The 27,930-nt window shown below is 41.4% G+C and overlaps 1 protein-coding gene across 1 annotated transcript in view; it reads right to left on the bottom strand.

Moving 5' to 3' along the window:
• LOC111867260 (whirlin) overlaps positions 1-27,930 on the bottom strand; it is a gene marked incomplete at its 3' end in the record, with an annotated part of 129,334 nt that overhangs the window by 80,408 nt on the left and 20,996 nt on the right. Inside the window, 1 exon segment of the mRNA XM_023856943.2 lies at positions 20,091-20,221. Within this exon segment, the coding sequence (XP_023712711.2) occupies positions 20,091-20,221 (131 nt within the window).

The following is a 27,930-nucleotide window of genomic DNA, read 5'->3' as shown; positions in this document are numbered from 1 at the left end:
CCCGCCGCGTCACTGCTGGTGTGTGGGGGGGGGGCTCGGCTTGGCGCAACATGTCACAATAGAATCCATCACTATTATGTGTGAAGTGTTAGGTCATAACAGCCTATATTTAACGAAATGCACGGACAATAATTTTGTATCTACATTGAATTAAGATCAAGACAAGCTACATAAAGTAGCAAAGAACATTTGCGGAAAATACGCGTTACCACATTGCAGATGAGTACAACTTCTCTTTGTCCGAAACATTATAATCAAAAGAGATTCCCTCTACTGTCATGACAACAATTTGAAGTCCTAAATATTTTATGTAGCATCTAAGATAAGTAGGATTTGAGGTTCTCACAGCGATGGTTATGAAGAGTTCTGTCATCCGGGATACAAAGCCGTGTCATCCGTTTAAAGGCAACAGATATTTCGGAGGAATATATCGCTTTCATCTTCAGGTCGAAGAAAAGTGCAACCAAGAAAAACACTATGAAGCAGTCAACAAGCAAATAATAATCCACCTAGCACAGTACTCAAGTGTTTAAAGCAAGACAGTCTTATATCGTGTTTAACATGAGAAATATTAGATGGCTCACGTGACCTTCATGTGGGATTTTATGAAAGCTGTCCTATTCCATCAATACGTGTAGTTACGACGTCTGCAGACAAAGACTGTAGGCTTAACTCAGTTTCGTAAATCGACGCGAACAAGGCATTTCTTGGTTCATATTGTAGTACACGATCAGCAAATACTGAGGAACTGCAACGTCGAACTCTGCGAAAGTGATCGCGGCGAGACCAGAAAACAGGAGACGTGCATGTTCTACAGGATTTCGGGGACTCGTCCCCCTATAATGAATTCTCTCGACGTGAGGGAATTTAAGGAGATAATAAAGAAGCTACATTTTCGAATGCGCTTCTATGGCATCAGTTAAGGCAATAAAATGACAATTTCAAATAACTGCAAGTCATATCTGCTAAGAAAACTTTCGAGCCTGGATTCGAAGACAGATACGACGGTCTCAGTATGTCAAAATTTATTTACTTGTATTATAGAAGTTTTATAACATCTGATCGGAAACTCGCATAATATCTGAGTTCGTGTCCAGACATAGAAGTGCAAACGTGCCTATATATGCTTATGTATTTATCAACACAAAAAAGAAACTAGTCAATCTCTCTATTAATTTCAAGCGGACTTTGTGCATCTCATTCGGCTTCATATTGCCTTGACAGTATTTGTCACAGAGACACGAACTCTTATCAAACACCAAAATACCCCTCATTTTGACCCCAACAAAACGGAGTTAAGTTAATAATTTCTTCACACTCATATCTTTAAATCCTGTTTCGTGTTATCATCCTGCCTAAACCGAAGTTCCCTTAATTCTATCTTCCCACAGTTTTAACCACCTAGTTTCGTATTACTTCCCGTTTCTACATGCGTGATACGTGCCCCCGCCCCGCCCATATCACCTTTCTTGATTTCATCTCCTTACAAATTATACGCATGCAGATCTACTTGGAGACAACACAAACGTCATGAATTAAAACACAGAAGCTATAACTGACGCTAGTAAGGGGCTTTTCTAGAAGTAGACGCAGAGAAAAGTACGTTCTGACGTCTCGTCACCACATTTATTTTTCAAATGGCTACCCCACCCCATTCAGGGCCCTAGCCTCTCGTTCAGTGCCGTAATAATTGTTCACAGATGCTAGGATTCCTTGGATAAGTGATCAGCTAGTCGCAATGCCTCTGCATAAACACAGGACAACACAAACACAGAATAAACGCATACACACACTAAACATACATGCCTTAAGTGGGATTCGAACCCACGATCCCAGCGTCCGAGCGAGTGAAGACAGTTCATGTCTTAGACTTAGCGGCTACTATGACCGGCTCTTATTACTACAATCACAACATAAAGACTAACAGAACCGTTGAACATATCTCAAGTTCGGATATTTGGGAACGACTATAAAAAATCAAAATTCGATTGAGGAGGAAATTAAGAAGAGATTATACTCGGGTAATACTTGGTACCATTCAGTTCAGAGCCTCTTGTCTTCTCCTCTGTTGCCTAAAAACTTAAAATTAGAATATACAAAACTATATATTTTTTCTTTGGTTTTGTTTAGCGTTGTCTGTTACCATGAGAATAATATTGTAACGTGTTTGGAGCGGATACTTCCATGGTAATGCAATAACAATGGGCCGTTGCGTAGGAATTTCAGAATCAACGAAGCAGTATTTCCCCGGTGATAGACAACAGAAGGTTCACTGCGTAACAGCGGCTACAGATATACAACAAGGTAATGCATTCGCCGAGACAGTACTGGGCTAGCCGTCGCCGAAGAGATTTGAGATCCAGCCACTGCCAAGGACAGTATAAGCATCGAAGTAGAGACAGGAGTCAGGCGATACTGCGAGTGATAATAATTGTAAAGCGTGTGAGTGTAGAAGTGAAGTCAAATAAAGATTCACTAAATCCGAGACCCACGTGAAGTTATTTGTCGCGTGACATACCCAACGCGTGACAATATGAAATACATAAATGCACTCTGTGGGTTATGTGACAAGTCTTAATGTTACATACAGCTGTTGCATACGAGAATAGTAGCATTGTACTTAAAACGGATAATACGGTAAGAAGGCATAACAAATTAACTCCCAGGAGTAAGTAGTAATCTGATTGGTAGCTTTTGCAAAACGTGACAGGGACAGCGTCGTGTTACTGCGGCAACTTCTCCAGCTCCTGTGTACACCGTGTAACCGCTGCTCAGTTTGCGTAGTACGGTTGAGATAAGTTGCTGAAAACATGAGCGCAGTGCCAATGAGAATCACTGTTACATTAGGTCACGATTGTGGCACTTAAGTGGATTACGACAAGCTGATATGTAATTCGGATGAAGAGACAAAAATGGTAAAAGTGTGAGCAGGGACCCTCCTTTAGAGTGATACTGAGGCAAGAAACGAGCAGGTTTTCCAGTTCGGATACTGAAGAAGACACTGAAGGAGGATAAAGATCAGAGCAGTAAAAAAGTAGGAGGGAAAATAATGGAAAAATATGCGAAATTAGGTAAACATAAATAAGAAAGAACCATGAGACGGTACAGGCAATGGAGGAGTAGTAGTAGAATAGAAAAATGGTCAAGAATGAGAAGAAAAATGGCTAGGAGGAGAATAAAATTAGGAAAACAAGAAAAGGAGAGAAGGGATAAAATGTGAAAGGGGAATAGGAGGAGGAAAATGAAAACGTAATCATGAGATGAATAGAAAAACGAGAGATAAGAAAAGGACGAAAAATGACCAGAAAGAAAGTCAACGTTATAGATTTTAACGTAATCTCCGTTGAATTGAATTGGCCCAAGAAAGGACCCAATGACTAAATGGAAATAAGAGAGAATAAAAATTAGAGACGAAATGTAAATAACAGGGAAAGGGGTGATTCTTATTTTCACTCTTGGCCGTCTGCAACACTTCGACAGCGCCGTGGCAACTGTGCAAGTCACATAACACTGACTATGATGACAAAATGAGCATGAACCTGACAAAGGATTCTGAAGTAAGCTGTCGTGGTCTATTTGAAAATACTATACGCCTATTTTATTTCATCTGGAGAGGCTGCTTCCATTTCGCTACCAGATTAAAATCTGCGGCTTCTTGAGTGTTTCTCTGCGTGCTTATAGCCCTACTGCAAGGTCTTGGAGGCAAAAACTGGCGACGATATGGAAACAAGAGTGAAAGAGTGGTTCAAAGTAAAGGACAATGGATTTTATGGAAAGGGGAAAACAATTAAAGCGCTGATAAGATGTAGTTCAGTCACTATGAGGGATATGTAGAAAACTACTACAGAAGCAGTAAGACGTGTATTATCCGCAACGTATATTCTATGAATCATTTCAAGGTGAAAATCTTGAAGACTTAATGTATTCTGCCTCTGATGGAAGAATATCGAATGAAAAGTTCATATATTTTTTTATCCGTCCATAAAATTGGCACCTAAAAATAAGCCTGAAGGTGTTCTAAGCAATAAGGAAGACAAGCGTCACTCGGATCTGGAAATCGTATAAATATGTGAAGGTAAAGGTAAGGTAAAGTTGTCCCTGTGCTTAATTAATTAAGCACTACGCCATGAAGACGTATGTGGGAGTGGTTGTGTAGATCCACATTTTTTTGACCTCGGCACTAGTTGGAGGCGAGTGGTCAATTTCACGCCCCGGTCACTTTACCCCTGGGAAAGAGCCTCCGGTACCCATTGTATAGGAGGTTGGGTGGACCCCAAAGCCAGTCTGGACGATTTGAGAAGCGAAAATTCTTGACCCTACCGGGACTCGAACTCTGACCTCTCGGTTGTCCATCCCGTAGCGAGTCGCTATACACTTTACGGTATCCCGGATCCTAACGACGTGAATGTGGTGACAAATTTCCATTCCAGAGATATACAAAAGGGCACAGCCTGATAAATGTTGTGACATTCCTCAACTGCCAAAACCACCACAAGGAGGGACTGAATATTTCTCCAGAACATTAAGCACATAATTTTACCTTTCAAAATTTAATATATCTGTCCCCATTGTTGTATGTCTTCTTGTTGATTGGGTGTACATAATCCTTACATAGAAATATTGTATTTAGTATTTACAGTCCCCTCTTCAGAATCTCATGCACCTTGCAGCCTAAGATCTCCTTAAGCAACGTTCCGTCCAATCTAGTGATTTTAAATGGCACCGACCTTGAGCTTCGGTTTTCATGCCGAAATGACTTTGATCTCGACAGCGTTTCTCAAACACAACGGCGAGATACATTCTGACTTTCGCATCTTCCTTACTCGGCACAATAAGATAAATATGNATATAAAGTTGCTTCCCTGCTTTCGGTATTCATGCTACGCCACTGTCTGCAGCTCATAATAACCTGTAAGTATTTCAGAAATATTTCNGTGTACGATGTGGTAGCTGTGCAACAAGATATTACAGATCTGCAGCTCATAATAACCTGTAAGTATTTCAGAAATATTTAAAATCTACCTCCATACTTCTCTTTTGGTAGACAAATAAAAATAACTAACTCATGGTACCGCCAAACATAAACTTTCAGATCTTTCGACTGTTAAATCAATCCGATACAAATTTACAAGAAAATCACAGTCTGACAAACATGGCAGGTGTTAGATAACAAATAGCCAGGCAACTCCAGAATTATCCCGCAGACTCGAGGCTCACTTTCACTCTCGGTGAATGGAAACAGAAACAAGTGAAAGCAGTATGAAACTTTACACTTGTATTTACTCTCATGCGTTATAAGCTACCGATGGATTCCCCTTTCATTCTGTCACTACAGCAACCGGCTGTCTGTAGGATTAGCAATGCATGCATGATTTTCTTTACATTGCTCTCTGACATGCACATAATTATCTTCGCTCAACTCACTATACGAATGTAAACTAAGAGCGCAGACTGTGGACACAAAACAAAGGCTCAAGTACAAGACGCAACGCAATAAATGTTGGTTATGAAGGTTTGTAAATGAGTGTATTTAATAAGCTGCCTGTGGATGTCAGTCTTTTGTGTACGGAAAATTCCAGCGTTAACCCACAGTAATACAGAGCAGGCGTTGTTTATTAGAAGAGCCTTATTCAATGGCGCCATTTGAACAACCGCCATCAAAGATGCTGAAGTTAATGACATTAAAATCATTTTAATACCAAATACAAGGCCTCTCCTACTATTCTTGATATCATCATGCATTGCAGCCAGTTTAAAGGGCGATGCTCTGAGGCTCGAGTGATGGATGTGCAACTACATCTGTAGAGTGAGGAAGAACACTTTAGCCATTAGAATTACATGATCGGCTACCGAGGCTACTGAACGAATTTCAACGAATTCATTGCTGGGTTATACAATAAACATTACGAACCGAATCTGACTTTAGTTGCTATCAGCAAAATGTATACACTACGTGCAGTTAGACTTCAAAGGATTCTGACGATGGTGTATACTGTACTTCTTTTGGTTTACTTTGGACTTCACCCATCGTCTGGTATATAAAAGACAAAAAAACCACGACGTTTCGGAGACTGGATCTGTCTCCGTCTTCAGGTGGATAGGGAAGGATAAACTTACTCAGTTGGGCCCCTTAGAAAGAGCTAGTCTCAATCACTGGACAAACCCCGATCTGTAGAAAAACAACCTATGAACAACCGACAACCGGTTCCATCAGTGGGAGGAATCCTGATCCAGTCTCCGAAACGTCGTGTTTTTTTTTTGTGTTTTATATACCAGACGATGGGTGAAGTCCAAAATAAGCCAAAAGAAGTACACTACGTGCAGTGTTCCCGCCCTTTAAGGAATCGCTTTCTTTGTTCCGATCCAAGTTAAATCTAACTTATATAGAATATTCACCCTGTACTTATTCTGAAGGCCGGTCACGGTAGCCGAGCGGTCTAAGACATGCACTGTCTTCTCTCGCTCGGAAGCCGGGATCGTAGGTTCGAATCCCACTCAGGGCATGGATGTTTGTGTTCAGGTAGAGGCTTTGCGAGGAGCTGATCAAACGCCCAAGGAGTCCTACCGTATGTCTAAGATTTAGTAAAACTGAAGTGAAACGGAGAGTTTCATGGAGGTAGGCCTAGGCCCAAATGAGGGCTGTAGCGCCAATGAAAGAAAAGTTTATTATGAACAAGTTTCAATAAACATAGAAGCGAGCCGACTCGGAAGGCATGGTCATGTCTATTCGAAGCAGGATATTTTATTGCAGATATTTTTCTCCCTTCGGTGTTTATGGCTTGTTTTCGAGTACTACCAAATTGTCGCCTTGAAGGAGGTTGTGCCCCACTTTGTGACGAAAGGGAACAATAATACCCGGCTTTTGTCTTTCAGAGAGATCCTGAGGGGAACTCATAGTAAGATGGAAAGATACACTGTACGTATTGCTTCAGACCCTCTGCCAGTAACTCCAATCCCAAGGAGCACCTAACTTTTTTAAATTACGTTGATCACCTCGACTGGAATCTTTTACGTAAACATCAGCTGTTTATTCTAAATCAACAAATAAAATTCCGTTCGCCATTGTCGTCAGGTCTCTTAATAACGTCATCGACTTGGAGTGCGAATAATTAATACAGCAGTGCTCCTTTATTAAATCAAATACATGTGTAATAACGATATAGTGTGTCTCATTCTAAGTGCGACTTATCCCTAACTAATTAACCTTATACACTTCACCTTCCCACCTCGAGTCCGCTGTTTGCACTGCTATTCAGTAACGTGTGCACGTCCTGAGAACTCATGCTTACCGAGTGGTTAGACGGCAATATTTAAAATTAATCCCCGAAGGTTAACTAAGCTAAGGAGGTAAGGGGTACAATACTTGACATGAAAGCCATACAGAACTTCATCGGTTTTACGAAAAGACTTTTATCTTCCTGTCAGTTAAGGCTAAATTAGCCATTAAATAAACTAAAAGAAAGCAATGATCGTCAGAATTTGCAACGAACTCCGAGTAAAAGCTAGACAATTCTGAGACTTGGAGAAGCACCAAAACTTCGAACGGTTTGACGTCTCCTCTGGGTATTGTCGATCACGGCAAGCCGGCGCCTGTGTGTCAGCAACCCGCCCGACAAGTGCCCTTCAACCTCCAGGACAGCGTCCGGGTTTTCGTTTCGCCAGAGAGAGTAAACACATTGTGCTGCACATTCCCTACTGCGTAGGAACCGTTAGCAAACGAGTTCGTAACAACAAAAGAGGCAGATCTCGACAGATGAATGATTCATAGGATACGTTATCAAAGGCACTGCGAAAATTCCGGATATTTTGAAGTGTCAAGACGTTAATGAAGGAACAATGTACAATGATTTAGAAAGTTACTGAGAGACGTGGCCTACTTCCAAATTTCGGGCTCGAATCGGCTTTCATATAAATTTTTGTGAGCTTCGCTCTTCCTTGTCCTTCCCAATGTACCATTCACGGCCCACCATGCAATTTGACGACATGCATATATGTTATTTAGTTGGAAAGGCGCTATCAATTACATGAAGAAACGTAAAATAGAAACTGAACGGATTAAATTTGATTTAAGAGGATGACTTACACTTAATACTGTAAGCATTTTACGTTGCATTCTTCCAATTACCTGGTTTCTTTTTGAAGTGGTGATCTTCAAATATGAAGTTGAATTTATTGTACTCAAAATAAGCTATAACAATCAAATGACACCAGGTTCCAACTTAGACAGCCTAGTATGTTTCAGTTCTTACAGGTTCATAAGATACAAAATTTGTGACGATGGATAATGTCCAAAAATACAACATCTTTATCCTACAGGTTCCTTACCAGAGGAACAATTTATTTCCTCCGTAGCGTAAATCAAATTGCTGCCCAACTTCGTTGCACAGGAACTTCCTACAGCCCTTGGCATTCAACAGTTTACGGACTTCCTGTTTAGTAAAGATTCATTACCGAGTTCATAGAGTCTTACCATTGGACCTTATCCAAATTCAGAGAAATCCAGTTCACACCCTCAGATCATATTTCTTTTCGATATGTTTTACATACCTTCATATCTACGTCTGGATTTTCAAGTGGTTTTCCGACTACAGTTTTCATACTCCTTTCTTCTTCTCCCTGGACATAGGTACAGCCCGGCTCAGGCTATACACTCTGAAATTCCAATTCTAGCTCTCTCACTTCTCAGTCTCTGTGCAACTTCGCCCATATCATAAAATTCGCACTTCGAAACCTCTTTATCCTTTCTTGTTATTTTTAGCACTACAAGTTTGGGCCAACTGGCCCTCATAAAGTGTATAGAATTTTAGATGAAAACTGCTGCTCTCTTGTTACGCTGTATTACAGTATTTTGCACTTAGCGATTAATGTAAAACGCTTACAAAATTTGATTTGTTTCATTCTGGTTCGTCACACTAACAATATTATGAAAAAGTTAAATAGTTCCGTTCAGTGTGACTGGTTATGATTTTCTTATTTCAATTATTCGTGCCCTTACATGTTTCGGCCTTCAGAGACCATCTTCAGAAGGACACTCTTTACATCAATACAGTTAGAAACCACTATTACAGTACATGTTCTATAAGTTAAAATATGTACATACACTATAAATAATATAAAATTGGCTGTAAAATCTAAAGTCTTTACAACTACAGAGGCTGTTCCAATACTTTAAAATATTTATAGTTAGTTTGTTAAGATTCTATTGGTATTCGTAAGCCAAGCTGGTTCGTGTTGTCCCTCTTATTATTGCTTTTGACGGGGGCCGAATGTGTGCTACCCTGGTCGTTCTCGAGAAGAGGGTTCTTTGATGTTGTCCTGTATGTGTTTGTGGCCCGCTTTTAGAACATGTACTGTAATCGTGGTTTCTAACTGTATTGATGTAAAGGGTGTCCCTCTGAAGATGGTCTCTGAAGACCGAAACATGTAAGGACATGAATAGTTGAAATAAGAAATTCATAATGTTGTATTTTAGCGTCCTGTTGCACTGATTTTCGTCCGTAATGTGTATTTATTAGCCGTCTTGTAGTGCACACAATCTCACATGTCACTTCACTACATGTTTCGGCATCACTGTGCCATCCTCATGTGTTTTTTTTACGTCAAGCTATTACATTGCTCGCCATCGACACATGATGGCGAACAATGTAATAGCTTGACGTAAATAACATACCTGAGGATGGCACAGTGATGCCGAAACATGTAGTGAAGTGACATGTCAGATCGAGTGCACTACAAGACGGCTAATAAATACACATCATGGAAGAAATTCATAACCAGTCACACTGAACGAAACTATTTAACTTTTTCATGCTTACAAAATGTTTTAATTTTCATTTCATGCATCCTGTTATGTTATAATATACAATTTCTTTATTAAAACCGTCACAACACAACAATATTAATGCGAACTAGGCACTGACCTTAATATTGTTGTGTTGTGACGGTTTTAATAAAGAAATTGTAAAATGTTTTAAGTTATTTTCTAGATTATCGTGCCGCGGTTACTTTTGTTTTCCACATATTTTGTGGGCATAGTGTGTCTGTGATAAGTGAAAATTGGTTATATCTGTCTTTTATTTAAGAGATGGATAAATTATATACTGTCATCCTATCTCTGTGACTGTAATGTTACTTTTTTTTTGCGTGTTGGTTTCTTTCCTTTGTGCCGTGTGTAGCTGTACTGACTGCTTCGTGCAGTGGTTTGGTTCTTATATAGGAGCGTAGGGTGTGTGTTGCTAACTGATGCTCATTTCCTACAGTGTTCTGGATATTGGTGTATGTGTAGCAACGTTTGTGTCATTGACGAGCAAGTTATTTCTACTAATTTGGTACATTTGGTACTTTTCCAAAGTGTTATTTTTTTTCTTCCTTTATCTGTTCTTGTAATGTCCACTGTATCTGGTATGGTTCCATTTGTAAGCCCTGTGTTTAATAAGTGGCTTGAGTATCCCGAATTACTGCCTTTATTTCTGACCGCTTTTATATGTTCTGTGTATCTAGTGTGGAATATATTGCCTGTTTGTTCTATGTATTTTAGTGGGCAGTCCAGGCAATTCATTTTGTAGTACCACTTGTGTTGTTTGTTTGTTCGTGGATGTTGTTTTATTATGTTTTGTTTTGTGTTCCACGTTCTAAATGTTATGTTTATTTGTGTATTTTTAAATACTTTTGTAATTTTTCTTGTTTCTTTTCCGCTGAGTGTGAAAGTGGATCATTTGGTTTTTGGCGTTATGGGTCGATGTCTGTATTCTGTTTATGTATGGATGGATGATTTAAATTTTCTATAAATATAATTATTATTATAAACAAAATCAAAACCATCCAGCCTACAGTAAAAGTATAGGAAGGGGCTGAGGAGATAATTTCAGAGCCACGAGGTTTCGAAATTATTTCAGTTTTTGTATGCCTTTGCGGTGAACCCTTTAAATACTAGAAGACGGAGGTCACACTGAATTAGCTTATGGCTCACATTAGACTCAAAGGCAAAGTAATGGTAACAGCGAAATGAGATGGCACAATTTACTAATTTGGAATATGCCGATAAGCATTTCGTGTGCGGTTCTCTTAATGGAAGTGCCAGAGATGCATCAATGGCATACCAGTATGGGTCTCCAGATAAAAGAAAACTCAGTAAAGTTACGTCGCTGTCTGAAGGAAGCAGGTGCATCCTTGCACCACCATACGTTGGCCAAACCAATGCAATGACCAAAGTTAAGAGAAAATATTAGCTGCTGCGCATGTTAATATATCAACCAGTACTTCATGGTTTGAATACGAAACAGGCCTCCTTCAGAAATCTGTATGGTATATACTGCATGACGTGCAGTTGTACCCCTTTCATACATAGCCTCTACAAGGGATACAATAAACCTTGTAAGATTTGAGGTTTTCAGGGCAGTGACTATGAAGAAAGCAGTCTTCTGGGATGTGGCACCGTGTATATGTGATGTTAACCGACGTTTCGGAGGAACGTACAGCCCCCATCTTCAGGGTAGGAGGAAAAATATAAGAAATCCGCAAGCGAAGAGACCGGTACCGATTCTCACGGTCTCTTCGCCTGCGGAATTCTTATATTTTTCCTTCTACCCTGAAATGGAGGCCATACGTTCCTCCGAAAAGTCGGTTAACACCACATATACACGGTGCCACATCCCAGAAGACTGCTTTCTTAAAAATAATCCTTGTTTCCACTTCTGTCGATGTCTTTTGCATACAACTGCAGATGAATTTTACTTTATTGCTGTTTATTTCTATGTGATGAGGCAATACTCACAAAGAGCGAATTAAACAATCTCAAAAAGCTGCACGAATGGGCACTGTAGAATCCCCATTCTTCTTGATGTTCATTTCGATGAAGATTTAGTGACATCGTTTGGACAGGAGTTGTGTAAGATTACCTCAATAAGTAATACGTGATAGCGAATCATGACTTGTGGAATCCAGTAAGGTAATTCCCTTGAAAGAAAAATTACTTATTTATTACCTCTTAATTTTCGTGAGGGCACACGGATTCAGTACGACGGCGCTCCTACACACTTCTCATCTAAGCGCGTATGAGGCTAACTATCTTTGGAACACATGGATCGGGTATAGGAATCCAATCGTCTAGTATCCACGTTACCTCGATCTGAATCAACTTAATTTCCTCTTACGGGGATGCATTAAAGTAAAAGTTAAGTTACGAAACTACAAGATCGTGACGATCTGATTTTTTGCATCCTGATAGCTGCAACCAATATTAGGGGCCAGCCTAGATATCTGGTTCATGTTGTAGCAGTCCAAATTAGAGGACGGCCAATTGATTTTTGTATGATCAGGGTCCTGTGAAATTCATCACTTTCGTCTCACACTTGGATATTTCTGGACTCATGCTACCCAAATTCCAGTTTGACGGTTGCGTGGCAGGTGGTAGAGTACACTTAAACTCTTGTCGCTTGGGTACCTTTTCTTAATTGGAGGAGACAGATTAAGCAGCGTCCCAGCTTGGCCGGTCCAAGCAATCAGCACCTGAAGTGGGACGTCTTTGCCTGAATTTTGGTAACCAGGGCAGATGCTTATCTTCAGAGAGGAACTTGGCTGGAGGACTCCGAAAATTACACTCATCGGGGATACACATGCTCGGTATCTCCGATCACCCGTTTGTTCACTTGTTTGTTGTTGCTCGGTATCTCCGATCACCAGTTTGTTCACTTGTTTGTTGTTTCTCTCGAACCAGTGTGTCTTAAGAATCAGTAACAGGACCTAAACCCAGTGACACTTTAAGTTGATCGCTGCTGCGCAGCTATCACTTCAATAGTGCTGTTCTAATAAAGACTTGAAACTGCCAATCGGTGTTTGAATGCTGATCGTCCTACACCCGAGTGCCCTCTAATCACCCAAGTCACGGCCAGTCACCACGACCCAGAAGAGTCGGATTTCTCCACGGCAGCTAGTCAATTACAAAAAACGGCTACAAGGTTAGACACTCCAATGGACGTCGCTGTGAAAAGTACGTGTGAGCTGGGGCAGGTAACTTTGAGCAGGTCTTGTGAATGAAAGCGAACTAGCTACGGAATCAACGGTTGGCTTGTCTGTGATTCATAATTGAATGGAGAGTACACAGCAGACTGAGAAGATATAGTGCGGTGACGTGAATTCGCGATAGCGCTACAACTAATTGCATCTACGATTTATGAGAGTCCAATAAATCCAGTTACCAAACCATACCCCATGTCTAGTCACTGAACATGTGACAATATAGTATTTTCAACTAGGAGAATTGGGCAATTTGCTGGCAGAAGCAAATGGGTCTGCAGGACGCGGGAACTACAAATTCCAGCACGAATTAAGAACGTGGTATCATGAACAAACCTAACACAAGGAACATTTCAAAAACAATAATCTAACGATTCAACTGGACCCACAGACTTTACACCTAAATCCCTGGAAAAATAACACATTGAAAGCTGGATAATATTTGCTATAAAGTATTATTCACTGTTAACCGGTAGATGGACGGGCAGTACCGACATGCTAATCAAGGTAAAGAGTCAATAATTATTACAGATTTCATCACAATTGCATGCGTATATAAAGTGGAATGGAATACAAATCTCGTTACCATGGTAATCTCGTCGTCTTGCTGCGGAACGCCCAGTCTAGTCTTGGTCTCATACCATCACAGCCGGTGTGATTAATTGCGATGTACATCAATTAGCTTAATACAAGTGCAGGCGTCAGGTATCGTTAAGACTGGGTTTACTGTGTAATATAATGTAGGAAATTCGTTGCTTCACACTTCTTTAGTGAGGCAGAAAATCTATGTTCTCCCTGTGCATCGGCCTATATTCGGAATACATACTGAAAAGTTTGCTTAACATTCCGTTTTTTCCCCCTTGGCACTACAGCCCCAGTGGGCCTAGGTCTACATCCATGAACTTCTCCGTTCACTTCGGTTTTTCTAGTTCTTACACATTCGGTAGGATTCCTTGGGCGGGTGATCAGCTCGTCGCAAGGCCTCTACCTGTACACAAACACAGAAAAACGCACACACACAAACTAAACATCCATGCCCTGAGTGGGATTCGAACCCACGATCCCAGATTCCAAGCAAGCGAAGACAGTACATGCCTTAGACCGCTCGGCTACCGTGACCGGCTAACATTCCGTTTAATTTCTTTCATTTTAATTACTGTTTTTATCTCATTTTTGGATGTGCTGCGTTCACATTCGCATGTAAGCTTTCGAATTCTCTCTTTCCGTCCTTCTCAGCAGCTTTCATTCTGGTTCCCTTTTCCTTCGTGCCGTTCCTTCTTTGATTCTTGTATTTTACTTTGTTACTTCCTTTCTTCTTCACTTTTGTCCTTCGTTTTTCCAGTATTGAGAAAAATAGTGTTTATTTGCATCTATATGCTTTTCAGGTTAGCAACTTTGAAGGCAGTCTGAATTTATCAGTAGTTCGTAACACTAGTTTAATGAAAGCTGCAATAACACGAATGTCTTCTTGAAGAGCTTGGAGCCAAAGTATCTTAATTTTTAGCAGACATCCAGCATAGTTCTGCTTGCAGCTTGATCCATGTTGGTTTCTTCCTTGTCTTACCCTTCTACGCATATTACGGAGTCGATATTTTCTTCCGAAACGTCGGTTGACTTTCAACAGACTACATATCGTTATATCCCACAAGGCAGCACTCTTCATAGTTACAGCTGTAAGAGCCTCTAATTCATAACAACTATTCTGTTGTAAAATTTATTTCGAGTTGCACTATTGAATTAAATGCTTCTGTGAAGAGGAGGCAAGTGTTTCAAGATGTCCAGCATTTAAATGACTGCCCAAAAATTGGAGATTCGGCATTCGTTTTTTCAATCCTCCTGTTTGTAACTGGCGTGTTCTGAAGAACTGGGATAGCTCAGAGAGTGAAGTGACGGCTTCTGTATTGACATCATAGTTTAATTCAGGGCAAGGGAGTGGAATCTTCTCTTCGCCACTGCGATGGGACCGGCCCTGGGTCCTCCTACTGCGATTAAAACGATATTGGAGAGTTAGATTTGAGGCTTCCATTACGGCTACGGTGGAGGTATCCGACACCGCCTCCACACGGAACGCTTTCTCCTCAGGAGTCCAGTTTTTAACTCCTTGACACGGCTCGCGTAAGGACACACTGTTCCTCATTGTTGCAGTTCAATCATTGCTAAGGGAATATATGTTTTTGCGAAGCCGTTACTCACTAACGGCTCTTATGCAGTTGCTTATCTCGTGGTCCTTGCCCAGAAACGGACCTACTTGCCACAGTATATTACATAAATATCGAATGTATACATTATCCACTTATTAAACTGAAGTGACTACATGAGCAACCTGATTTAGGTTATCCAACAGCCGTGTAGAAATTCGAACTGGCTACTTGCCGAAGATAGTAGCATCTGAGTGTTAACGTCATGTAGTCTGGTAGAAGTTCACCGATGTGTGGTTGATTCAGTATGTTCCTTCCGAAAGTCAGTGAAATTCTGCCGTACTACACGGCACTATATTCTAGATCAGGGGTCTCCAAACTTTTCGAACCGCGGGCCACATTAGGTAATTCAGCACTTTCAACGGGCCGGATAAAATGAGAAATTAATAACTCTAGGTATATGAGTTTTACTGAAAGCACAGAATTTCATAAACTAAATACAAAGTACATGAGAATAAATTATCGTATATTAATGACAACAGACACTAGCAGCAAATGTTTATATTTTCATCACAAATTATAATAAAACAATTAATGTGAATGATGGAACTCTTTTTGCATTCTTAGAATCTGATTAAATTGAGTTTCAAATTTTGAAACCCTAATCACAAGTAGCGACTTTAAATGTTCATCGGATAAATTTGCCCTGTATTTCGACTTGATGTACTTCATCTGGGAAAAAGTTTGTTCACACAGATATGTCGTCCCAAAAATGGAGATAAATTTACAAGCAAATTTCTTTAAATTTGGAAATTGCTCAGAGTTCAGAAATTTATAAAATTCCATCAAATTTCCTTCCTTGTATTTGTCTTTAATGTGATCATTTTCCTGAAGTTCAATAATTTCCATTTGAATTTGACTTGGGACATCTGCAGCATCACAGTCAAACGGATTTTGAAACAATCTAATCTCCTGGGCACTGGAATCCAAATCAGCAAATCGCTTCCGAAATTGTTCTTTCAAATCTAAAATGACTAAATTTGCAAACAAGGAATGAAATTCTGCTTCACCCTCTTTATGCAACTCTGCACAGTATAGCATATGAACAAAGTTACAATTTTTCACTTGGCTTTCCAGAAGTATCAACTTTGCTCTGAATGCCTTGATAAGTGCAAATAAATCACAGACTAGGTTATTTTCACCCTGCAACTTTAAATTCAAATAGTTCATATGGTTCACCAGATCAGCAAAACTGCTAATTTCCAAAGCCACTCGGTGTCTGAAAAAAAGTGGTTCGTGATGGTTTTTCTCGGTAAGAAATATATCAATTTCATTCCTGAGCTGAAAGAAGCGCGAAAGAACCTTTCTACAACTAAGCCATCCATCTGCAGTATAATATTTCAGGTCAATAAGCTCGGAATCACATTTACCAGTACTCATGGGAAAATTAGTTCAATTGGCGCATTTCTGCATAATTCTTTCGCGGGCCGGATAAAATCATATCGCGGGCCGCATGTGGCCCGCGGGTCGTAGTTTGGATACCCTTGTTCTAGATGATAATACTCTTTATACCAGAGATTTATCCTAAGTGTAGCCGTCAAAACTTTAACTGGCCATTCAGCTCCAACTACTATGGAGATATGAAAGCTTAAATACCATTTCAGCTCCGATGTACACATTTAAGTCACGTTTTCAATCATTCTTCTTCTTCTTCAATGATTGGATACAACTGCCTGTGACGCAGCTGGCCAGATTGACATAGATGTCAGTTATTACACCAGGGCGTCGACATGTACTGACTTGGTATATAGAAACCATATAATTATCCTTCCAGTGGTTGGTATGCCTTCGAAGGTCAATAAATAATGTCTGACAGTTCCGTAGATGCTCAAGGTTCGCTGGCTGCATGCCAGGGTCTACTTGTTGGTCAGCCGAAACCACTGTACCACTCTCTCGCGTAAGTTGGGCATTGCGACGAATCACCGCTTCAGTAGTGTCTTACCTTCGGCAGGTATTCGATTCGAATATCTATATGGCTGTTGGGTCTCCTCACTCAGGTTGCTCATGTAGTCACTTCAGCTTAACAAGTGCATAATGTATATTCGATATTTATGCAATATACTGTAGCAAGTAGGACCGTTTCTGGGCAACGGCCATGAGATAAGCAAATATATAAAAGCCGTTACAGAGTAACGGCTTCGCAAAAACACATGATCCCATGGTAACGATTGAACTGCAGCAATGAGTAGCGATGTATTCTACGCGATCCTTGCCGAGGTGTTACAAAAGTGACAGCTGGAACAGTGACTCCTGAGGAGAGAGCATCCTGTGTGGAGGAGGAGTCGAATACCTCCACCGTAGCCTTGCGAGTAGAAGGAGGCGACGAAAAAAGGAAGTCTCGAATCTCAGACAGTATAATATGGTCACGAATCCCATGGGACTCGGACATGAGAATGACTGCGCTGACGAGGACCAGCAATAATTCTAAACGACAGACCCGTCCTCGTAACTGTCTGACAGTAATGAAAGTCTGGTCGTGAGCCACAGATGGGTGCTTTATTCCAAGAGAGGCTGGCCGACTAAACGTCGATCTAACATACACGTAAGACTCAGACTTAGTGAGTCCCGCGTGGAAGCGTGCTCGAATACCTCCATCATAGCCCTGTGAGTCGTAGGAGGCGACGGAAAGGGACCCAGTGCCTGGGGTCATAGCTGGGTCACCCTGTTCCTGAGGGGTTTAAATGCGGAGACCTGGTCCTCCAAATTGGGGGGAGTCTCAAATTTTAGACAGTAAAATATGGTCACGAATCCCGCGAGAGTCGGACCTGAGAATGATTGTGCTGGCGAGGGCCAGCAGCCAGCCCATCCTCTCGTCAGAGAGGATGTTACATAAAGGTTATGAAAGCAAGCATTCAGTTGAAAAATGCTGGTCATGAGCCTCAAGGGGCTTGCCGCCAAAATCAACTGATTGCGGCAAACAGCCAGTCGTAAAGTAACGATGGATGTTAACAGAGGAGACTGTTAGGATCCGTTACCAGTAAACAGCTAGTGAAGACACAGAGGACTTTATGTATGTTGCAGTTACAGTGATCCTTAGAGTGTGTAAACCAGTAAGGCCGTTACAGTCATTTATAGTTGCGAGTTAGGTGTATAAGTGGTCGGTAAGTCCAATTATCAATCCAACCCTCATCTACAGTCACTCTAACACGTGACAATATAATTTATATTCGATGTTAGGCTAATTTTATTACAGGAAAATGCTCACTCTGTAAAACTCGCGCTCGGAATTGACGTCACGTCGATTTTATATTTTATACAATCAGTCATAATATACATTATTATACGATTATATTGCCGTTTATAATTAAAAAATATAAAACTATATTAGCCCATATTTAAGAACATCCAGTATGTCCTCTCCATAAACTCTATTGAAAGTGTGATGACGTATGATTGTCGCTGAAACGTGTGACCTTTTGAACTAACAAAGTTGTTGTTTGACTGCGGCTTTCAGTAGTTCTATGAGTTTTAGCTCAGAAAAATAATTTGATATTTAATTATATTTTGCGAAATATAATCCCCGTCTCGTCCTCCTTGATCTAATTATCCTAATAATATTTGATTCAGAGTAAAAAATACAAATCTCCTCATTATGCAATTTTCCCCAGCTTCTTGTATGACCTCTCTTTAATCCAAATATTGACTTTTTTATAAATAACTACGAGGCTGCACCTTGTCGTAATTTAGAAGACAATAATATGGAACTTAATTGCCATGAGATTGATCTCGTAAACTTGAAATAAAGATTTAATTTAAGATTACCGTTTATCGATATTGCGAACAGGTCTAATTAACAAAATACAGATAATCTTGTCTTCACACAGTTTGATGCTGGTATTTCCATTAGTTTGGAAACGGCAAATTTGTACTACAATAAACGAACATTTTCGAGGAAGGTCAAAAATCGAAAATGACGTTGACTTAAAAAAACATGCATATTGGGCCTCCTGTAGTTGTAGCAAGGGCAAAAAGAAAACGGCAGAGTGCAAGATTTAAAAAGGTGGAGCTAACTCATGTAGAATGTTATGTGTTTTTGAGAGCAAATCGTTGACATTTCAGTAAGCATAATAAATTGTAGTAACAAACGTACCGACCCGTCAATAAATTGGCAGCAAGAATGGATTTATACTACACGAATCACCTGCGGTCGGAATATTTTCTCACCTCTGTGAGAAACAGTGTAATAAACTATTATTTTTCCTTGGCACTACAGGCCCAGTGGGCCTAGACCTACATCCATGAACTTCTCCGTTCACTTCGGTTTTTCTAGATCTTACACATTCGGTAGGACTCCTTGGGCGGGTGATCAGCTCGTCGCAAGGCCTCTACCTGTATACAAACACAGAAAAACGCACGCACACAAACTAAACATCCAAACCCGGAGTGGGATTCGAACTCACGATCCCGGTTTCCAAGCGAGCGAAGACAGTACATGCCTTAGACCGCTCGGCCACCGTGACCGGCAATAAACTAATTACGAATTCGTATTATTACCGTGTCAACTGAATCCCTCACAATTATCCCGGAAGCTTCCCAGCAGTCTGATCTGCTCCTCCGGCTTAGCTGACAATCTTATGTGAATGCTTGCTTGTGATTTGCGTCTGTGGCTGACAATCTAAGTTTTCACAGCGGTGAATACTGAGGCCATAGTGTCTGGGATGTGAGCTCTTCAGTTTGGTAGGTAGGCGACGTGAAAATGGTGGCAGCCGCTTTCCTCCGAAACGTCGATATATACCTACCAAATTATAACACGGCGCCACATACCGGAAGACCTAACATCAACTTCTGCTCTGTCTGACAGAAGCCTCTAACGCTAAGCATTCGTGGCAGTTATGCAGTGCAGCGTGGAACTACAATTAAAGAACTGTTGAAACTTACCTTCAGTGCTTCCTCGTGGGAGATGGTAGAGAAAGGCGTTCCGTTGACTTCGAGAATCGTATCGCCAGGTCGCAGCCCTACGCGTTCCGCCACGCTGCCCTCCTCCACCCTCGAGATGTACACACCTACTCCTGTAACAAACGGATCAATTACAGTATCTTGTTACCTGGCAACAACACGAGACTGCCTATCTGTCGCAACTATTTAAACCTTCAAAACACGACACACACTCTATCTCAGCTTTCACCGTACAGATATTTATAAACGGGATTTACCGCGATGTGTTAAAAGGCGGGGTGTCAGATTTTGCAGGGGTAGGGTGGCTGTTCACCCCATCTAAGCCAATAAAAGTAAATACAGGTGGATGTGAGTGGCCAGACATGTCATTTCGGTTTAAGCCCTAATCTAACAGATCATGTAAACGAGTTAATTAGCGGAAGGGAGTTATGTTTCCCCTTCCCATAACTTGGCAATCTCGTAATCTGCACGCACCCCAGTGCCAGTTCGCTGTTTTGTGTGTGCCCGGGAGCCAGAAGCAGACGTTGCGGAAATATTATTTTCTTCAGTTTCTTGGTGTGGGGCGAGATTGAGTCCATTTGCTACGCAGCCACTTCTGGCCTACTGTACCAGCACCGGACGATTGATGATAACGAATGTGGAGCAGTCGGTGGAATAAAAATTATCCTGAGAAACCGAAGTACTCGGAGAAAACCTGTCCCACTGCCACTTGGACCACCACAAATCCCACATGACCTTGCCTGGGTTCGAACCCAGGCCGCCCCGGTGGGAAGCCGGCGACTAACCGCCTGAGCTATAGCACGGACTTGCGGAACTATTGTCCTTTTTATTGGTTTTGAGGTTCTTACAGCGGTGGTTACGAAAATTTGTCTTCTGGGATGTAATGACGTAGAGTTTGACAGACATTCACGGACGTTTCAGTTGAACGTACTTCCTCCTTCTCTGTAGTTGAAGAGTAAGCAAAGCAGGAAGCCAGTAACAAATGGCTACAAGCAGAGCCTCGTTGCATTAAGACGGCACTCGCAGTTTTCATGTTTTGTGGCTAAGATACAGGCATCAAATCAAACTATGGTATTACCAATTACATAATCTGTGGGCCTTCAGAAAGAAACGGTGTACCTGAGTGTGAGATTATAAAATTTTGTTTGTGTTTTGTCATAAGCTTCTTAAGTGGTAATAGGCAAAGTTGTCCCCGCGCTTAAGTAATTAAGCACTACGCCATAAAGACGTATGGAGCAGTAGATGCTTTCTTAAACTCGGCACTACTTGGAGGTGAGTGGTCAGCCCTACCCCTGGGGAAAGAGCCCCTTGTATTAATTAGATAGGAAGCTGGATGGGCCCCAGAGCCGGTCTGGATGATATGGAAAACTAAAAATTCTTGACATTACCGGGACTCAAACTCCGAACTCGTGGTCGTCCAGCCGGCAACTAGTTGCTATACCGGCTGTGCTAATGTTTCTTTATGTATTCCCCGCAATTCGCGCTAACAGGCGAAGCGTAAGTCGGCTTGTGAATGGGGCTGGACCGTGTCGGCCACACGTAAACTACTAAAGGAATTTCGAAGTGGGTATTTTGCGTCACTTATTTGCTCTGTTGCCACATTCGTCAATTCGTTTTCGGACGCCAGCCGGAGTCAATCATTTGGCCACTGTAATAGCGGACAAGATTTTCTTTTTCCTCCTTGCGTGGCGTGACAACACAGCGATCCGGACCCACTCGAATCATAGTTCCATGTTGGCGGGTTATCATACAGAAGAAGGCTACACTATTTATATGAGTACCAAAGTTATCCGCTTAACTTCAAAAATCGGTATGAACAAAACAATTGGTGATGTGTGAAACATCCTATGGAAATTGAGTACCTAACTTAGTGGGAGAAAACGGAAACTGGTTCTTAAGTAATGTCTTGAAATTGTTATATATACTGCACCCTTTGCACTTGCCTACTCGCCTGATCCCTTTCCCCCTCAAATAGGGCTAGGAAAGTAGAAGAAATCGTAAATATCTCTCTGAATGCCACTGTCGGGACAAGACGCTAAGGCAACACAGATCAGCTGAAGGAGCGATCGCAGTTTCGGTCAGTTTCAGCCCCGGTGCTAGGGCCAGTGCCCATGCCAGTGCTCGTTCCCGTACCACTACCAGTGCAGGCACTAGAGCCAGTGTCCATACAATTGACAATGCCCGTGCCAGTGGCAGTTCCTGTTCCAGTACCACTACCAGTGCAGGCGCTAGAGCCATTGTCCATACAAGTGCCAATGCCCGTGCCAGTGGCAGTTCCTGTTCCAGTACCACTACGAGTGCAGGCACTAGAGCCAGTGTCCATACAAGTGCCAATGCCCGTGCCAGTGGCAGTTCCTGTTCCAGTACCACTACCAGTGCAGGCACTAGAGCCAGTGTCCATACAAGTGGCAATGCCCGTGCCAGTGGCATTTCCTGTTCCAGTACCACTACGAATGAAGGCGCTAAAGCCAGTGTCCATATCAGTTACAATGCCCGTGCCGGTGGCAGTGCCTGTTCTCATACCAGTGCCCTTGTCCTTGACGGAATCTGTGATAACCCGTCACTACTTACGTACGTGTTATGGTTCTGAAAGTGATTTGGAAACACCAAAATATCTTACGATTATTCGCACTGGGGCAGAGTTATCGTTATTATTATAATTATTTGACTTCAAATGGGGTTTTACCTGATGGCAGTGGTAATACAATGTTAATATTACGAGTATCATCACCACATAGTCATCTATACTCCACCTCAAAACACTGGCGGGTGTACAGTGCACTAATCATATAGATAATAAACACAAGAATATCTTGGTGGTAGGCAGTTAGGCTACACTGGTAGTGTAGCAACGGACAACGATGGACATCCCGTCCATCTACGGAGCATGACACCTAAAACTGTTTAGGAGATGATGGGGGTTTCCGGTCTTTCGGATAGTACATGAGAAGAGGCAGAGAAACAGCTCACAAGTTTATATGAAGCAGGTTTCGATGTGTTAAATATTAAACAAAATACAAGAAAAGTAATTCTGTGAAAGGTGACATACACACCTAAAGACCTATATGAATGGTAAGACTGCGTAATGATTTGCTTCTATCTGAAATACAAGGACTCTCAAGACGAATCGTGCCGTGTAAACAGAAAAACGCTCTGATAAAAGAGAATACTCGTACGTACTCCAAATGGGAACAAGCCTATGTCATCACTACTTTTGTATTCCTGCGGTGCAGGCATCACTGTGTCCAGTGAGCGGCAAGATTCTTAAATGAACCCTCGAAATGACTGGGGCGAAACAGTTCCTATTTCGCCTTCACGCAGCTGGCGTCGATTCTACTTAATTCATAGATCAATAGAATTCGGAGCTCTGATATTTCGGTTGCAGGCAAGTTTAAATTATTAATCTCTCTCGGCATGACGTTGCTGCTGCTTATTCTAGAATATCGCCTTTCATGGGATCCCAAAAATTCGTACATGAAGCTACATTCATCCTAATTATGGTTTGAGGCGCTGCTCTGTCTGTCTGTCTATTTCTCCACCTATATATCTGTCTAGTTTATTCCTGTTGCTCCCATTTCGAACATTGGGCATTTCTGAAAGGCTTCGTTTCATTTCAGTTTCTTATTCTTACGACAGTCCGCAGGACTCCTTGGATGAGGGATAAGCCCGTCGCAAGGCCGCTACAGACACAGGAAAACATAAATACAGAATAAACTTAGAAAAACATCCATGCCTTGAGTGGGATTCGAACCCACTATCCCAGCTCTCGAGCGGGTGAAGATATTACGTGCCTCAGACAGCGCGGCCACTGTGATTGGCTTGAGGCGCTACTACAGAAAATTATGTTCTGTGACTAAACATTACACCATGAAGGCGTACAGTAACAGCGAGAAGCAAAAAGCTATTAATTTATGACCTCGGCAGTAGATGACAAGCTTTAAGTTTCGGTCGTTTTAGCCTCGTAGAAATACAGTCTCCAACATTAAATGAATATGAAACTGCATTGATTCAAAATCCGGTGGTGATGAAGAGGAAAATCCTACCCCTGCCGGAAATCAGTTTTCTATCGTAGAGTCCATTACCGGTCTCGCGACTAATCTATCTCAGAGCGGTGCTCCTTAATATTCGTGACCCACAGTCTAGTAATATGTTTGCGGATGGCCACATATCAGGCCCAAACTGGTCTCAATCTCATTCAGCCTTGTGTGAAATGAGCAGAACATGTCTCTACCTGTCTCTGGGAAGGAAACATGGACGGAGTGTGAAACTAACAAGCGACAAGCGCTTATGACTGAGACTTGACACCAAGGTGTCAGTTTCATACCATCATATTAGTGTTTTTATTAAGCATTAATAGCATTGTGGTAAATATGTGAACCACTCGCTTTAACATTCTATAACTCAGTGGTTGTTCCCAGAACAACCACCACTGCTTATCTGTTCAATAATTCTGTCATTGAACAGAATATGTGTTATGTTTTCAACAGACACTGAATTCTTAATGTAATGTGGTTGGTCCCTTATCGTATGTACTTCATTATAAATTAATGCGAAAATCAAAATCCATGTGTCTTTGCCGTAAGCTGCTTCTTACCACTCCTTTAGAAGGACACGAGGGCGAAGCCGTGGAACTTTCTANACTTCCCCCCCCCCCAAGGAAAATGTCCCTCGCTTCTCCCGTGAATTACTTTACTATGCCTTCATAGATTTGTTCCCCTTTCTCTCTGATCACTTTCAATAGGTCAAACTGCATTAACAACGCAAAGTGCTTTTAAGTTCTAAACATTACACAAAGACACACTTGAAGACAAATGTCTGTAGTTTGCGGCCAGTACTTCTCGTGTCACGGAACACAGCATGCAGCAACATCACTGGTCGTTCAGTGGTGCTCTAAAAGCAAGTGAAACAAGAAGGGCCAGAAATAAACAGGATACATGCTGTGAAGATGGGAGGGGTCAAGTGGCGTGGCGGCATTTGAGGATCAGCCATTAATCATGACTGTCGCCCTTGATTGCGGAACTGTGGTAAGCTGCGTGGGGTGAGAAGCGTTGTGGTGGCAATGAATAGTCAGACGGAGATATTAATAAAGAAGAGATATGGATACGGCGCCACGTTTCGACAACAAGAACAAGAACAAAAGGCGTAAATTGCAGGTAATACAGCAAAATTGGAGATCGCTGATTCCCTTGCATGTGCACTGTGCTGGAAGAAGACCACTGGCTTAGCTGTATATGTTAGATGTAGTACATTTTTGAGTAAGAAAGCATCCGAATTTACCCGTATTTCTTTACAAATAGTACAACACGCAGTAGCTGTAACATTAAAGGAGTAATAATCAGCTGCAGTATTCACTGCTAATTCAATTTCGGTCATCAGTAATGGCACATCCAACGATACCCGAACAAAGTACTAAGATGCATAGCAGTTGCGCCCTGGTATGTACGCAACAGGGACCCCCATCGAGACCTCGGTGTCGAAACAGTCGCATCCATTATTGCAAGATACGCCACCTCACACGAAAACCGACTTCGACAACACGTCAATGTAGAAGCGTCCAGGCTCCTAAATGTGGGAAACCTAACCAGGCGACGGACCAAACCTTATGAACTAGCCAGGCAGCCCGACAGCTAAGGGATTCGATGGGCGAACTTAACTTCACATAATCTTAGTAACTTAGTGACAAATTAAATCAGATTGTTAGTTCAAGCGAACTAGTCTTTGTAACATTTTGCTTACACCTTGTAGCAGCCAATAAATAAAAAAAAAATAAAAAAGTAATGGCATATTCTTAGGCAACATTACAACCATCAGCCCAAGGAATCAGCACTATAATCCTTACGGCACGGATCCTACAGGTGATTCCAAATTACGGTACCAGTGAAATTAAAAGTCTCCCAGGGATTTCTCTCTTTCTCTCTCTCTCTCTCTCTCCCAGGCGAACACACTTTCTCTTTACCCTTTTTACGAAGCGCCGTCTGGGAGAAACGGCAGGACCCACTATTGTCACAATGTCATTGTTGTCACGATTTCATTGTTACGACACCACTGTCGTTACGATGACACTGTTGTCATTCCAATACGTTTCAGACGTAGGAAATGATGAGGAAATAGTCTGGCCCTGACTGAACCTCATGCGCGTAACAATAAAATTAAAATTTTAACCGCCCCTCCCCTTCTTTCTCTCTCAACTCGTACTCGTACTTCATAAGATAGAAGTCGGGAGGAGCAGCCCTCGTCTCTGGCTCTGTTGTCGCTTTCGCAAGCTCCCCAGGGTGTTCATGGGGTATCCAAGCATTTACGGAGGCGATAACATACGAGGGAGGACCCAAAAATAACCGGAATTTATTTTTGTTACAGTAGACTCTCGATTATCCGCGCGCTGTTTAACCGCTTTGCGGCTCAACCGCGGCAATGTATTTTTAAAGATTTTTTTTTTTCAGTGAGTATCACATTTGTTTAAATGTTTTGTATGACAGTCAATGTTAGTTTACTATAATTTAGAGAGAACTGTACTCGCATTTACGTCATCCATCGATATTCTCCCGTTATTTTTCTTAAAAGCTCGAAATCAGGTTTCGAAAGCTCGAAACCTACCCTTTTTCCAACAAGTAGAGAATGTTAAAGAACCTTGACCAGCAAGGAGCCATAAATCTGTCTGGTGTGAGACCTCAATTAGCAAAGGGACCAACAAAGACCAAACTCAGGCACCAGTCAATCTGTAGTAGTGGGAGGAAGGAGAGTTCTTTTGAAAGAAGAGTACGATCCTGTCTGTCACTGAACTGCATTCTTCAGTTGTTATTAATACAGTAGGCAGTTCAGTTGTGTGGGAAAATACAATTTAAGTTTTTGTGCGAGAAAGTGCCGAATTACCATTGTTTTTTTTATCATTGTGACTGGTTCTTCAATAATTTAAAAATAATGGAGCAGAAAAGGAAGCGTGTAGTTTTAACAATTAACCAGAAACTCGACATAATTAAGAAGCTTGAGCAAGGATGGTCTACCAGAAACCTAGCTTTACAATATTGTATAGGTGAAACAACAGTTCGCGATCTCAGAAAAAATAAAGATAAATTGATTAATTACGCCAGTAATTTTGATTCATCGAGTGGCTTATCAGGCAGAAAAACAATGAAACTGCCAACTTATGATGAGCTTGACAAAGCAATGTTGCAATGGTTTAACCAACAAAGGGCACAAAACATTCCTGTTTCAGGAATTATCTGCGCAAAACAGGCAAAACTATATTTTAATGCAAGGATAAGCAATTCATCTGCTCTTCAATGGACTGAGGGTTTGCTAGAGTTTCTGGAGCAACAAAGCGATTCTCTGCTTTCTGACAAATTGGTGTTACGCAGATTGAGAGCAACCATAAGGAAGAAAGAAGCCATGTCATTGAAACAGAAATCAATAACAGACTACTTTTCCTAAACATTCGTAGTTTTTGGTATTCATTCATCTTCCTTTATTTTAGTGCACAGTACTGTATAATGGTATTAGATTCAATTATTTTCGTGTTACGGCATTAGGATATTAGTGTGGTTAAAATTACAGTGTAGGTGTATTTCAGTGTATAAATCTACAATAGAACAGTTTCAACTATAATAGGCTATGTACCGTACTTCAGAAGCTTTATAATGAAGAACCATTGGCCTGCATCACAAAAGGTAAGCTTAAGTAGCGTTTTATGGTGTAAAAAATTAACGATGTTAAATTTATACCGGTATATCTGGCTTGTATATGTGTACTTCGGTTTATCCGATGTTTTTGATTATCCGCGCCAAGTCTCCCCGCCATTACCGCGGATAATCGAGAGTCTACTGTA

The sequence above is a fragment of the Cryptotermes secundus genome, unplaced genomic scaffold, assembly GCF_002891405.2.
Source record: "Cryptotermes secundus unplaced genomic scaffold, Csec_1.0 scaffold1326, whole genome shotgun sequence".
NCBI lineage: Eukaryota > Metazoa > Arthropoda > Insecta > Blattodea > Kalotermitidae > Cryptotermes > Cryptotermes secundus.
This window is presented reverse-complemented; position numbering and strand designations above follow the sequence as displayed.